Source organism: Macaca fascicularis, chromosome 8, assembly GCF_037993035.2.
Source record: "Macaca fascicularis isolate 582-1 chromosome 8, T2T-MFA8v1.1".
Lineage (NCBI taxonomy): Eukaryota > Metazoa > Chordata > Mammalia > Primates > Cercopithecidae > Macaca > Macaca fascicularis.
Window position 1 is genome coordinate 96,328,790 of NC_088382.1, and position 14,789 is coordinate 96,343,578.

Here is a 14,789-nt window from a genome sequence, read left to right on the forward strand (position 1 = left end):
TAGGTTTTATGTGCCAATTTGACAGGGCCACAGGATGCCCAGATAGCTGGTAAAACATTATTTCTGGGTATGTTTGTGGATGAGATCAGCATTTGAATTGGTGGACAGAGTAAAGCAGGTTGCCCTCCCCAATGTAGGTGGGCATAATCCAGTTTGTTGAGGCCCTGAATAGAACAAAAAGATGGAAGAAGGGACAATTTGCTCTCTTGGCCTGGTTGCTCATGCTGGGACATTAGTCTTCTCCTGCCTCAAGCTGCAACCTTCACCATTAGCTCTCCTAATTTCAGTCCTTTGGATTCAGACTAGAGCTACACCACCAGCTCTCTTGGGTCTCCAGCTCACAGACTGCAGATGATGGAACATCTCAGCTTTCACAATTGTGTGAGCCAATTTCTAATAATAAATCATATATATGTAAAATATATAAATAAAAACATGATAAATATCTCTCTATGATATATATTAAAATATATAATAAATCACTCTATATATTTATAATATATAATATATATTTAAATATATTTATTATAAAGAATTGGCTCATGAAATTATGAAGGAAAAGAAGTCTCATGATCTGCCTTCTACAAACTGGAGTCCCTGGAAAGCCAGTTGTATCATTTTAGTCTGAGTCTGAAGGCCTCAGAACCAGAAGAACCAATGGTCTAAGTTCCAGTCTGAATCCAATGGCCTGAGATAGATATATATCCCCTATTTTTTTTTTTTTTTTTCCTCTGGAGAACTCTAATACAGCCACTGAGCAGGGAAGTAACATGGTCAAAAGTAGGGTTTTAGAAAGATTTTATTTTCCAATAGCAAAGGGACTGAGAGGGCAGACCAGTGACCAGAGAAGACTATAGGTAAAAAGTGAATGTTTATTTGCATTGAACAGAAAATATGTACTGGGTGTTAGCAATGGGATTGAAAAACAAGGGATAATTAGAAAGATTTAAAAAGAAAAAGAATTTGGTGGCACTATATCAATAATAAAAGAGTTCTTGAATTTTCTAAGATTTCAGTCTGATGGATTGGAAATATATTGATATTATCTGAAACAGGATAGCTTGGGGGGGCGGAATAACTGCCAGGGGAAGAGCATACATTGCAATGGTGTTATATTTTAATATCATTTGAATAAATTACAGGGTTTAAGGGGAAAGCATATTGCTCACAAGTTGAGGACTTTTGTCCTTTTCTTTTCCTATTATCAGACTCTTCAGCCCTATTCTACCTTTTCTTTCTGGGTTTTGAAAACACCCTTTTTGTACACAATCACTCTTTCTGCATACAAACTCCCATTTATCAAATAAATGCTATTTAACAATTTGTCTGTATTCCCTTAAATCCTGAAAAAAATCAACCATTCTTTAGTAAAACTTGTTATATTTTGTGATATTCAAACACTACATTCAAAAATGGTGACTCTATCAAATGACACAGTTTATTATAGTGATTGATTTGTACATGGTTTGTTAAATGCATCTATGTTGTAGGCTTTTTGGCTAATACGATTTGTTAAAACCCTCTCAGCAAAGTGCTGTTACAATGACCATCTTTGGGGACTTGGAAATAGCCTCGTTACACAGAACTTGATGTTATACACTAATGGCATTTATTAGAATGGAATTCTATATGTATTATTACTTCCGACATCAGCCTGGCCTTTGTAGCCTCCTCACAGCATGCAACTTTGGTAATTATGCTAATGCTAGCTAATTCATGAGGACGACTTCCTAAAGTGCACTCAATTAACTTGGAGATTTTGTAAATAGCTATACATGTAGGTTCCGGAAATTGTGGGGATATGTCAATCTGACATGTGTAGAGTCTGCCTTCCTAACTGCATCACTTTGTTTTACTAAAGCTTAATTTTAAACAACAACAAGTTACAATCTGATTTCTTTTCCAGCAAGTGCTTGAGGAAGATTCTGATAAGTGTCACTTTAGCCTGTATCCTCCAGTCCAAGTCCCTTGAGCCAGATGAGTTAGGTAGCTTGGTGTCTTTTAAGTTGGTTAGAAGAGAAAATATTGAAGTTTATTTCTTTAGCAAAGGGTACAATTTTTCCAATATGTTCCTGCAATGTGATTTTTGCCAGTTTGCTAATTCTGCTGACCAACATTGCTCTTTAGGGGACTGTTCCAAAAATTAGACTTCTCATTCAGAAGGCTTCATGATCTCCGCTTCCCTTCAGTCCCAGCTGCTGGGGATTTTTTGATATTACAGTGACTCATCAACCTCATTTGAATGAAAATAATCTGATTTTTGACCTATTACATTAAAGGCTTATATCCCTTACATGTAAGAGGTGAAATTTATAAACCTAGAACAATTAGCCAGGCTTAAGAGTGCCATACAAGAAATTAAACACAATAAAAATTAAGAGAAAAGGTTAGTGAATCACATCACAGCCAAGAGCAAGCTAATAAAACTGGGAGGAAGAAACATTATCGGGAAAGAACCAAAGGAAAAGGAAACTTACTACATACAATTAGAAGATATAGCAATTGCATAAAGTTAATGAAAACAGAGAATAGGGATGGCTTTTAATAATCTTCTTATTACCACTGCATGAAATCACACTCTCAGATAAGTCCTAGAAACTAAGCTAGGGATTTGCCTTTCATTTCTCAAGGGTCCCAGCAGGTCATTTCCCCTCATTAATTTAAGTTACAATCGTAGGTACAATCTCTTTGGGAACTAGCTATATCACATCTAAAGATAATCAAACATTTATTGCTTAGCCTTTTCTTTGACTTCAATAGTAAGAACCTCTTCTCCACCCTCAGCAGAAGGAGCCATGCTGATGATGAGTGATTGACGGGAAGTTCCTCTGGGTAAAACTGTCCTAACTGACTGGGTCTCTTCCTCCACTGCAATAGGACTTGCTGTACATTCAGGTCTGTCCAGTGGCTTCTCTTCTGGCTCTCTTCCTTTATCTTTATCTTCATTTTCTTTTTGTTTATCTTCATTTTCTTTTCCTTTATCTTCGTTTTCTTTTTGTTTATCTTCATTTTCTTTTCCTTCTTCCTCTCCTTCAGGATTTTCTTTTTTCTGGAAAGAGCAATTACAAGTAACTGGTGTTGAAATCATAATTAAAAACATTGGATTGGATTTTGATTAGCATGCAATGGCTAAGATCACCACCAAGACAGACTGTCTGAATTAAGTGAATCCAGGAATCATGTCTGCTTTGCTTCTAACTATCATTTGACTAAGTTTCTGGTGTGTTAGAGAATAGACCTGTTGCCTCTGACTCATGACGTTAGTCTGAATTGCATTTTTTTGGTCTCTGCTAAGGAATTCTCTTCCTATTGGTCCTTATACTCTCCAAATTATTAGACTCAGTGCTCAGGACTCTGTTTTTGCTTTTTAAATATTTACTTATTCTGTAGAGATAAAAGTTTAAATATTTATTTTTAATAAAAAAATATTAACCACTACCATATAAAAGTACTGTAGAAAGTAGGGTTTCCTCTTGCCTAAGCTCATGGGAGAAACTCAGGGAGAAACTTATCCCTTTCCTAGTATAATCTTTTCCATTTGTCCCACAGGTGCTTGACCTGTCATGTTTGAACCTATTGTGTTTAGCACTAGCTATAGAAATTTCATAGCAAAGGTACACTATGCTCTTTATTGGTAATGGTTGGTTGGGATCAATTTGAGAAACGCTTGCCCGAGATATGAATGTGCACAGATAAAGTTGAGATTCTTAACACATTTACTTATATATTTCTTTACTCCCATACATTTTTTATGTAAATTACTATTTCTATGCCGATGCAAATGAAGCATTTGATTTATATTGGATCCCTAATTTTCACCACAGTGTTTTATGTGTAGAAAGGGAAAAGGCAAGTTTTCATCTTTTGTATGTGACTGAGTTTATAATATGTGCTTTACTCATTTTCTAAAAGGTCCACAGCTACCCATTTTCTACAGTTTTAGAGATAACATAATGACTAGGTTCAGAAAACCTGAATCCCTGGTCTGTTTCTCAGTATCTGCCCTCATAGACTAATTATGAGAATGAAATAAATACAGAAACCAAAAAAAAAAAAAAAAAAAGAACATTGAATATTTGTGAAAATGTTGATAAAATAGGTTATTTATTTATATATCCATATGTATGTCTGTATATATACAGTTGATTCTATTATTCATGTAGTTTTGTTCTATAAAGTTTCAACAAACAGCAAGTGAGAAAGTACTGAACCATTGCTCCTGGGGGAAATACAGCATTAGGTTCCTATGAGATATTATGGTTCAAACCATAATATTTTTGTCAACTGGTCAATATATAACTTTGTTTCATGTGTGTTTTTGTTTAGAGATACCCTGTTTAATTTGATCAATTGATTAATTTGAGGTATTATTGATTCATTATATTGAACTCGTGGAAGCAGCACTGTAATGCCTGAATGAAGTTTATCTAACACACATATTTTCTCTGGAAGGCACATCACAGCACTTTGGCACTTAGAAGCACTAGACAGTATTTCAGGACTATGCTTGGGGGCTATTTTAAACAGCAAATCACACACATGCAAAAAGCACAAAAATGTGGAACCCATGGCCCCAAAAGGGTCACTCTTTGTTGTTTTTGTTGTTTGTTTGTTTGTCTGTTTGTTTGTGTGTTGAGACAGATTCCTGCTCTGTCGCCAAGACTGGAGTGCAGTGGTGTGATCTCGGCTCACTACAACCTCTGCCTCCCAGGTTCAAGCGATTCTCTTGCCTCAGCCTCCCAAGTAGCTGGGACTACAGGTGCATGCCACCATGCCCAGCTAATTTTTTGTGTTTTCAGTAGAGACAGGGTTTCACCATGTTAGCCAGAATGGTCTCGATCTCCTGATCTCGTGATTCGCCTGCCTTGGCCTCCCAAAGTGCTGGGATTACAGGCGTGAGCCACCACGCCCAGCCAAGGGTCACTCATTTATACTATGAGAGCTGAAACAAGAAAGTAGAGTGCCTCTTTGTTCAACCTCAGCTGAAAATGTATGCATTAAGCAACTTAATTTTTTTGCCACCCTGCACATGTTCTTGTCCACAAATAACCACACAAGCACCATAAGTATTGATTTTAAGTTACTAATAAATTATAGTAGGTAGATGCACCAACATAGAATCTGCAAATAATCTATGAATAATGAGGGTATACTCTTTATAAATACATGTATATTAAGGCCGTCTATAAACATCCCGTGAGGGTTAAATGTGATGATATGTGGGAATTCAGCAGTTTAAATAATAATGTGCTATATATAAAGCAGGAATTATTAGTATTATATTAGTCCAAATCATCCCATTGTCTGAAATGGAATTAGAGTAGGCGTTTGTGTGGATATACTTAGACTGGAGCCTTCTCCATGACAGCCCTCCATTCACTCCACCTTATTACCTGAGCTGCTTGTTCTTGTTTCAATTTGAGTAGTCTTGCAAGACTCGCTTTTCCTTTGCCTCCTAGGAGAGTTTTAAACAGTTTGGGTGTCTCTTCTTTTGGTGGGAAGAGGAAGGCAAGATCTTTTCTTGGAGGGGTTGCTTCTGCGGTCTTAGCCTTCTGCTTTAAAAGCACTCTGGGGGTAACAGAGAAAAGCTGTTTTAGGTAACTCTGTGAGGGTTCTGGCAAAATCTACCAGAAAAACTGCAATTTATCCTAACCTGTGTAGTTTCAATTGGTACCTACATTAATAGTTGTTTATTAAGCCTATCTCACTGTGATCAAGTTTATCACAATCATAATACGGTTCTTCCTATTTCAGAGTTTACAAAGTAAAACCAACACCATTCATCTCTAACGGGGTTTTAAAGGATGTACCTGGCTTTCTTCATGAGGATCCTTTCAGAATCTGGATAATGCACTAGAATTTCTTGAAGGGTCTTTTTGTCTAGAGTTAAAAGATTGGCAAACCCATGGGCCACCACATTGGCAGTTCGACGGTTTCCTCCTCCTGCTGCTAGAAGGCTGTAAGAGAGAAAAGTGAGTCTTTGCCACCAGTTTCACTTTTCCTTCACTGAAATCTGTTTAAAAAAATAGCAACTATTGTAAGTATTTATACTGCTTCAGCAATCATTCCCTAGAGGTGAGGGTCCAGGTGACTGTGTGGAGAGTGTCAGGATGTGGGAATATAAATGGCTCAGTTTCGGATATATTTTTTCTCTAACTCTCACTTCTAAGTCCCACAAATCACAGACTTGTGGCTGTCAGTATCCTGTCAGATCCTTCATCTCAGATTCCAGAAATGCAGAATCCTTTTTGACTGGGTATCCCTCATTTGCTCCTTCAGATACACTTTTCACCTCTCCCCAGGCTCCTTTGTTTCCCAGGAAGCTGACCTCTGTAGGCTTGCCCTCTGACTTCACTTGAGCTCAGTCATTGGAAAAGACTAACAGGAAATCAGAAAGCAGGAAGAGAGTGGGTTCAGAGCGTTTATCTCCCCTGTTATTTTCCTGCCGAACCTTAGGTTAGCAGTGGCTGCAGTTCTCTACCAAAATCTACAGCTCCTGACACATGGATGTTTTCTAGAAGTGCAATTCCCATCACTCTTGATGAGTTCTGGTAACTATACTCTCTTGTTTTCCTGTTCAGGCCTCACTATAGTAACAGTTCCTTTACTGCTGCTAAATTTGAGATGCACTGCCACCTTTTGTTGGTGTAGTAGTCCATTTTCACTCTGCTATAAAGATACTACCTGAGACTGGGTAATTTATAAACAAAGGATGTTTAATTAAGTCAATTCTGCATCACTGGGGAGGCCTCAGGAAACTTATGGTAATGGTGGAAGGCAAAGGGGAAGTATGGCACATCTTACATGGCAGTAGGAGAGAGAGCGAGAGCAAGGAAGTGCCACACTTTAAAACCCTCAGCTCTCCTGGGAACTCATTCATTATCACAAGAATAGCATGGGCGAAAATGCCTTCATGATCCAGTCACCTCCCATCAGGTCCTTCCCTCAACACGTGGGGGTTACAATTTGAGATGAGATTTGGGTGGGGACACAGAGCCAAACCATGTCAGTTGGGTGCGCTTAGACTTTTCCTCACTTCTGTCAGTAATCCCTTTATTAAAGTTTACTCAATTGCCTCACTTGAGTGTGTCTGTTTCCCACCTGGGCTCTGGCTAATACAGCTCTCAACATCAAATGTGAAAGCCAGTCCTTCATGATGCCCTGGTCACCTGAGATGAATCCAATCTCATCTCCTACTGTACTCCAAAATCATCCTGTTTCTCAATGTCATAAGCTGCTCTGTAATAGAGTCATTCACATACATCTCCCCACCTGGAATGCCAGGGAATTGTGGGCTTTATGTCTTGGAGGGATAGAGAAGAGCATTTTGCATTTGAGAAATAAGCAACAAAGAGTGGGGGAATAAATGAACAGAGAAATGAATAAGATAAGTGGATAAAAAGTCTATCATTACCAATGATTTGAGAAAGAAGGGTTGGTCTGTAAAAACGAACAAGAAAAACCGCATTTCAAATGTGTAAAAAAGACACCATATGTTCTGCATTAAGAGCATAACACAATGGACTGAACCCCTTGGAGTTAATCTGTTAGAAATTGAGAAAGAAGGATCACATTAACAAAAACAGCCTCTACAGGTGGAGAAGACAGAGAAAACAGTCTGACCTTTGGAAGCGATGAGATATGAGAAGCTGCATGGGCCCTGTGCCTGAAGATTTCTGTTATACAGTGTGAACAACTTCTGTTGTTGCAGAAAAGGGGGCATTCCAGTTGGCTGTTAATTGTTAAAAATACTAATGTAGGGTTTTAGCTCTGACAGGTTAAGAGCCTGGAAGTCATTACTCCTGTCCTTACAACAAGAAAAAGCTGCACAATTGAAAAATTAATGAGTTTTCTTAGATCCGTCAGAGAACTAAAGTCACGGGGCAAACGACCACCCTCAAATCTGGAGAGAGAGGTGAATCCATAAAACTACAGCCGTGTCTGCTTATTGCAGCAGAAACCCCTGGAGTAGGAACTGGTAGGAATGCTTAAACGTTAATGTTAATAGATTGTTGGAGGCTGAATGTGGACTAGCATGAGAGTGAGAAACTCTTGGGGGCCGGGGTTATAAAGTCACTCACACTTTGGTGGGATTTACCACCAGGAACCTCATCAGGTTCTTAGGGTGAAGAGCCAACGAAGATCCCCTCTTGGCTCTGGCAGGCGTGGGGGAAGATGAATCATCATGAAATATGCCCAGAGCATATTTGTTCTCCATACCGCAGGCCTACTATTTAGAGAAAAATCCTTTACCAGAGCTTTGTGCCACGTGAGGGAAGAACATTTTTCCCAGTGCAGCCCCTTTAAGCCTTCCTGTCTTATCTAAGGGAGATGGAAAGCTAAGAAACTCCTGTGAATGTCACAGCATTGGGACATACAAAAAACTGAAAATCACAGAATTATAAATTGTTTCTCCTTCTCCATGCCTTACCCCCACACCAAGTGTCCTACATAATACTAATGAATTACAGCTGAAACAGCGGCAAGATGCAAAACCTCTCTGAGAAGCCTCTCTTAGCCTACCCTAAGCCCAGTCAACAGTGGAAACAAAGACAGGGAACTAGAAGGAATTTGAAGCCTCTGGCACCAACAGCTATACCAAATGTTAAACACAGCCCGATTCCTAGCCAAATTCGTATAAAATGTCACACTAGAGACCTGTTTACCTCAGTCCATATTATTTGTTACATAATTTTTAGCTTTGAACCACAAAAAAACAAAAAGATTACAAGGAATGCTAAAAGGGAAGAAAAAACAGTCCCAAGAAACAAGCATCAGAAATAGATTGAAATATGACACAGATATTGAAGTTATTGGACAGGAAATGTTTTAAAACTATGATTAATATGTAATCCCAGCACTTTGGGAGGCTGAGATGGGTGGATCACTTGAGCTCAGAGTTCAAGACCAGCCTGGGTTACATGCTCAAACCCCATCTCCACTAAAAATATAAAAACTTAGCCGGGCATAGTGGCATGCCCTGTGGTCCCAGCTACTTGTGAGGCTGAGGAGGGAGCATCACTTGAGCTCAGGTGGTGCAGGTTACAGTGAGCCAAGATCGCACCGCTGCACTCCAGCCTGGGCTGGAGTCTCACTCAACAGAGTGAGACCCTATCTCAAAAAAAAAAAAAAAAAAAAAAGGCCTAGAACTTTTCAAAATTAATGTCAGATACAAAACCATAGATCCAGGAAGTTAGGAGAACATTAAGCAAGATAAATACCAAAAGAAACAAAACAACTGAAAAACCCCCAACTTCTGGGCATATCATATTCCAACTGCAAAAAACCAAAGACAAAACCTCGGAAGAATCCAGAGGGGGGAAGTACCTAAGATAGAGAGAAACAAGGATAAGAGTTGTAGCAGATTTTTAAATTAGAAGCCACACAAGAAAGACAGCAGAGTACGGTATTTAAAGTGTTGCAAGAATAACTACCAACTAGAATTCTATATTTAGGGAAATGACCCTTCAAAAGTAAAGGAGAAACAAAATCATTGTCAGAAAAACAAAAACAGAGGGAATCAATTGCTAGTGGCCTCGCCCTGCAAAAAATGTTTAGAGTTCTTCAGGGAGAAGGAAAATGATATAGATCAGAAACTCAGGTCTACACAAAGAAAGGAAGGACCTTTAAAAAGGCATAAATGAAAGTAAAATATTTTGTCATTCTTTTTCCTTTTCTTTTTTTTTTTTTTGAGACGGAGTTTCGCTGTTGTCACCCAGGCTGGAGTGCAGTGGTACAATCTCGACTCACTGCAACCTCTGCCTCCTGGGTTCAAGTGATTCTCCTGCTTCAGTCTCTTGAGTAGCTGGGATTACAGGTGTCCACCACCACGCCTGGCTAATTTTTGTATTTTTAGTAGAGATGGGGTTTCACCATATTGGCCAGGCTGGTCTCCAACTCTTGACCTCAGTTGATCTGTCCGCCTTGGCTTCCCAAAGTGCTGGGACTACAGGCATGAGCCACCATGCTCGACAATTTTTCTCATTCTTAGTTGTTCTAAAAGACAACTGTTTAATAAAGTGGTAATGTGTTTGGTAATTATAACCTATTGATAAGTGAAATGAATGACAGCAATGTCATAAGGGCTGAGAGGGAAGAACTGGAAACATTCTGTTGTAAGGCACCACATGTGAAGTGGCATAGTGTTATATGAAGGTAGGTTCAGATACGTTTAAAATGCATATTGAAAACTGTAGAGTAACCATTAAACTTTAAAAAACAAGTATAATTATTATGCTAAGAAAGAAAAAGGAAATGGAATCATATAAAATGCCCAAAGCGAGAGAAGGAAGGAAAAAAGTGGGAGGAAACTGGTGTAAGGCCAGTCATGGCTTCAAACTTGGCCACTTACCTGCACCTAGCATTAATGACAGGGTCCAGGGCTCTCCAGGCCACTTAAGAATGGACTTAGCCCTGGAAAGGTGACTCACGCATGTAATCTCAGCACTTTGGGAGGTTGAGGCGGGCAGATTGCTGGAGCCCAGCAGTTCAAGACCAGGCTGGGCAACATGGCAAAATCCCATCTCTACAAAAAATACAAAAATTAGCTGGGCGTTGTGGCACACGCCTGTAGTCTCAGCTACTTGGGAGACTGAGGTAGAAGGATCACTTGAGCCTGGGAGGTCGAGGCTGCAGCAAGCGCCATGGTCACACCAATACACTCCAGACTGGGTGACAGAGGGAGACCTTGTCTCAAAAAAAAAAACAAAACAAAAAAAACAAACAAAAAAAAAACCGTGGAATTCCTCCTCTAAGGCAGAAAGAGTATATTTGGAATCTTTAAACATGTGCTCAATGATTTCACATTTCAAAGTTTTTTCCTTTGTGGAAAACCACTAACTTTAGTCTTTTCCTAAGGTACTCTTAAGCTCTGCCTTTATCAGAGAAGACAAGGGAAATAAATTTTACCCCATCTGTCTATGTATGTACATATCATTCTGTCTGTCATCTGCTGTCACAACCATATCTTCACTCATTCATCTAGTCAGCTTTCTTCTGTCTACCTTCTTCCCTTTCTATGAAATTGATGTTAATATTTGAAGGACAGTGATTGGATGAGTCTATTTCATTCACATTCCCGTTGTCATGGACACAGGGTAATCCAGTAGTTATGCAAGGCTGGATGGGATTGGGGAGGTTAATTTGAACCTGAGAATATCTGTATATGTATGTTAGACTACAAGAACAGAACGGAAATAACATATTTAAATGTCAGGTTATTTTGAGATTTCTCAAGTTTTAATTAAACTTGCCTACAGGTTACACGTTTGGAGTGCTTGATGAGTTTTTAAACGGAAGAAATAGTCTGTCTGCCAGATGGATTTTGCCCAAACTCTTTCAGCAACGTTTAAAATAGCATCTTTTTTTTTTTCATCTTGTCCACAAAATGCTTCTCCAGCATTCCAGCCATGGAAAGTTTCACTCATTAAATAGCCTAAATATTCCCAGCCCCACATAGAGTTTCCGAAAGAGCCCATGCTGGAGGACAAAGAGTTGAGGTTGCTATTGTGTCCCTAGGTAAAAATAGAGTGAGCAGAGCAATGGACGAGGAAACAAAGAAATGGTTCTAATCCTAGAGCCACCTCTATTTGCTGTGACCTTAGACAATAACTCAAAGACTTTTTTGATTTTCACTCTAATCATGTATTTATTAATACTTACAGTGAAGTAGGGAAAAAGGAGAATTATTAAAGCATGGTATGGTTTTGTGGAAAGAATACATGCTTTGGAACTAGATAATCCTACCATCTATTGTGTTTCTGAACAAATTACTAATCTCTCCTGTAGGAAGCAAGGCCATATTTAGTACCTACTATAGATATCTGATTATCTTTAAGAAGAAATAGTACTAGTTTGCCAAAGTTGGGTACTAGTGTGCCAAAGTTGGGTGAATGAACAAAAGCAGGTGTGAGAATGTCATGGAGAAATGGTGTACTCAGGGACTATGTAAGATAACTTGTATATGCAAAACTCAGTAAATGTGAGGAACAAGTATACACACACATACACACATACATTTTCACATACATACATAAATAGCATATATAACAGACATACATTTGTGTGTATGTGTGTATATATATTTATATATTTTTTTTCAGACAGAGCTAGAATATTAAGATAGTCCCTGCTCAGTCATCCATTCCAAGCCTTGTGCAGGGCTGCCACATGTAGGATTACAAATTGTGTGTTACATACAAAATGTAATGTGATTGGATCCCTCTGGAGGTGTGCAGTGTACAACCTGCACAGCTCTTTTTAGTTGAGCTACTGTATCCAGAAAGTACTCACAAGGAAAAGAAGAATACAAAAAAGCATAAATTGAATGTAGGAGCAAAAGAAAAACAAGAATGGGGACATAAAATGGAATTCATAAAAAAAAATGAACACTTTGGCACCGTGGGGCTTCAAATTTAGGTATAATCCTCTGTACCATAAAAATGGATCCAGTGTTGGTTTAAAGACAGGCAGAAATATCTCCTGAAGGGCTTAGTAAAGGGGCCATTCTGCAAAGTGGTAGAAAACTTCATATTCTTGCAATAGACACAACAATAAGCTTGCTAGGAGCATTTGTAATAGAGCCCCCAGTAAAGGCTATGAATCACTTTCAAGTAAAGTTCAGTAAGAGTAAGTTTATGGATGGAAGGAGATAGGTCAGTACAATGCATTCCAGATATCCAGCTCTCTCTTTGTTGCTCAGACGTGATCAATGGCATACATTTAGAATATTCAGAGAAACAATCTGTTTTAAACATTGTCTTTCTCAGCAAGGCTTTGATAAGTACTTTTTTGGGTACATCCAAGATTGTACGGATGATTGTGCTTTGAAGGTCAATCATGCAAGGGAAGATAAAGAATTCACTGTATAAATTGAAAAGAAAAGGAAAAAGATAAGTTAGGAGTACATAGAAATAGCATACTCTATAATAGGCTAGATACTCTGCCAACTTCTGGGGCTATAAAGATGACTAACACCTGCCCTCAAGCTGTTTGTAATCTAGGCATGGGGTAAGGGTGTGTGCAGATAGTCAATTAGCAAATATTATTACTACTAAGAATATTGTAATAGTGACATTAATAGATAATATTATTGAGTGCTTACTATGAGTGAGATATTTTCCCAAGTTCTTTTTTATATTTTAATACATATAATACTTTTCAATCTTATGAGGTGGTCATGTATTAGTGTTTCTCCATTTTGACTGATGAAGAAATGAAGTCTCAGTTGAGTAACTTGCCTGGAGATACATAGCTTATAAGTTGTGGCATATGGATGCAAACCTAGTCAGGCACCCTTCTCAAGCAGATGCAATTTAGAATGATTAATGCTTTAATAATTGTAAGAAATGAAAATGTTTCCTAAAATAAAGAAGGCTCTGGTCTAAATACATTTTCTCATGTAGAATTATTTCCGCCTATATATATAAAACGAACTATACATGCTATCAATGGAAAGAACATCACATTCAATGCTGAGTAAGGGATTAAAACTCCAAATATTTGTTCTCATTAAGCAAATTTCCAACTGGGTTTTATTTGGGAAACATGAGGTTAGATAACCTGTGTAGACTTTTTCTGAGCTATCCTTTTATCTTTGTCAACATTATTAGGAAACACTTTATTCCTTGACAACTTTAAAATTTGACTAAGCCGGGCGCGGTGGCTCACGCTTGTAATCCCAGCACTTTGGGAGGCCGAGGCAGGTGGATCACCTGAGGTCGGGAGTTCAAGACCAGCCTGACCAACATGGAGAAACCCCGTCTTTACTAAAACTACAAAATTAGCCGGGGTGGTGGCACATGCCTGTAATCCCAGCTACTCGGGAGGCTGAGGCAGGAGAATCGCTTGAACCTGGGAGGCGGAAGTTGCGGTAAGCCGAGATCGCGCCATTGCACTCCAGCCTGGGCAAAAAGAGCGAAACTCTGTCTCAAAGAGAAAAAAAAAAAAAAGAAAACTTGACTAAAAATAAATTCTAGCAAAACTTTTGTGACTGAGCAAATATCAAAGGATGTTCTAAGGCCACCTCTGCCTGGGCTTTTTGCTCTTTGCAGATACTTTGATATTCATAAAACTACTGAATGGCAAACACATGTTAGCCTAGATTTTTTTTCTGTAAAACATTTTGAGGAATGTCTGCATACATAGATTTTTAACAAAATTAAGGGTTTAGATATTACAGATATAAAATGTTTAGCTCCTTCTCCCCCTAGCAGGTCTTGATTTCAGAATCGAATTGGCCTTACAGAAGTGGATGAGCGATGAAGAATCTGGGTACAACTTCTTTTTTTTTTTTTTTTTGAGACGGAGTCTCGCTCTGCCGCCCAGGCTGGAGTGCAGTGGCCGGATCTCAGCTCACTGCAAGCTCCGCCTCCCGAGTTCACACCATTCTCCTGCCTCAGCCTCCCGAGTAGTTGGGACTACAGGCGCCCGCCGCCTCGCCCGGCTAGTTTTTTGTATTTTTTAGTAGAGACGGGGTTTCACCGTGTTAGCCAGGATGGTCTCGATCTCCTGACCTCGTGATCCGCCCGTCTCGGCCTCCCAAAGTGCTGGGATTACAGGCTTGAGCCACCGCGCCCGGCCGCAGAATCTGGGTACAACTTCTAAGGAAGGGAAGAGGAGAAAAAGGATAATGTGGATCCTTTATTCCATGCTCCGTTTATCTTCCTTCAAGTGTGGGGAAGAATACTGAGCTATATAGTACTTTGGCTGGAAAATACTGCATCAAATAAGCATATCCTAATACAGTAGCCTAACTAAATGTTTCTTTGGAGTAAAAACCGGGTAACTAT

General features: G+C 39.0%; 1 protein-coding gene across 1 annotated transcript in view; it reads right to left on the reverse strand.

The window, feature by feature from the left end:
• Positions 1-2,434: 2,434 nt before the first annotated feature.
• CNGB3 (cyclic nucleotide gated channel subunit beta 3) overlaps positions 2,435-14,789 on the reverse strand; it is a 156,445-nt gene continuing 144,090 nt past the window's right edge. Inside the window, exons 16-18 of the mRNA XM_005563655.4 lie at positions 5,811-5,957; positions 5,394-5,568; positions 2,435-3,049 (exon numbers count right to left, since the gene is read on the reverse strand). Coding sequence (XP_005563712.3) covers positions 2,729-3,049; positions 5,394-5,568; positions 5,811-5,957 — 643 coding nt within the window. The 3' untranslated portion in view covers positions 2,435-2,728. The remainder of the gene's footprint in view (positions 3,050-5,393; positions 5,569-5,810; positions 5,958-14,789) is intronic.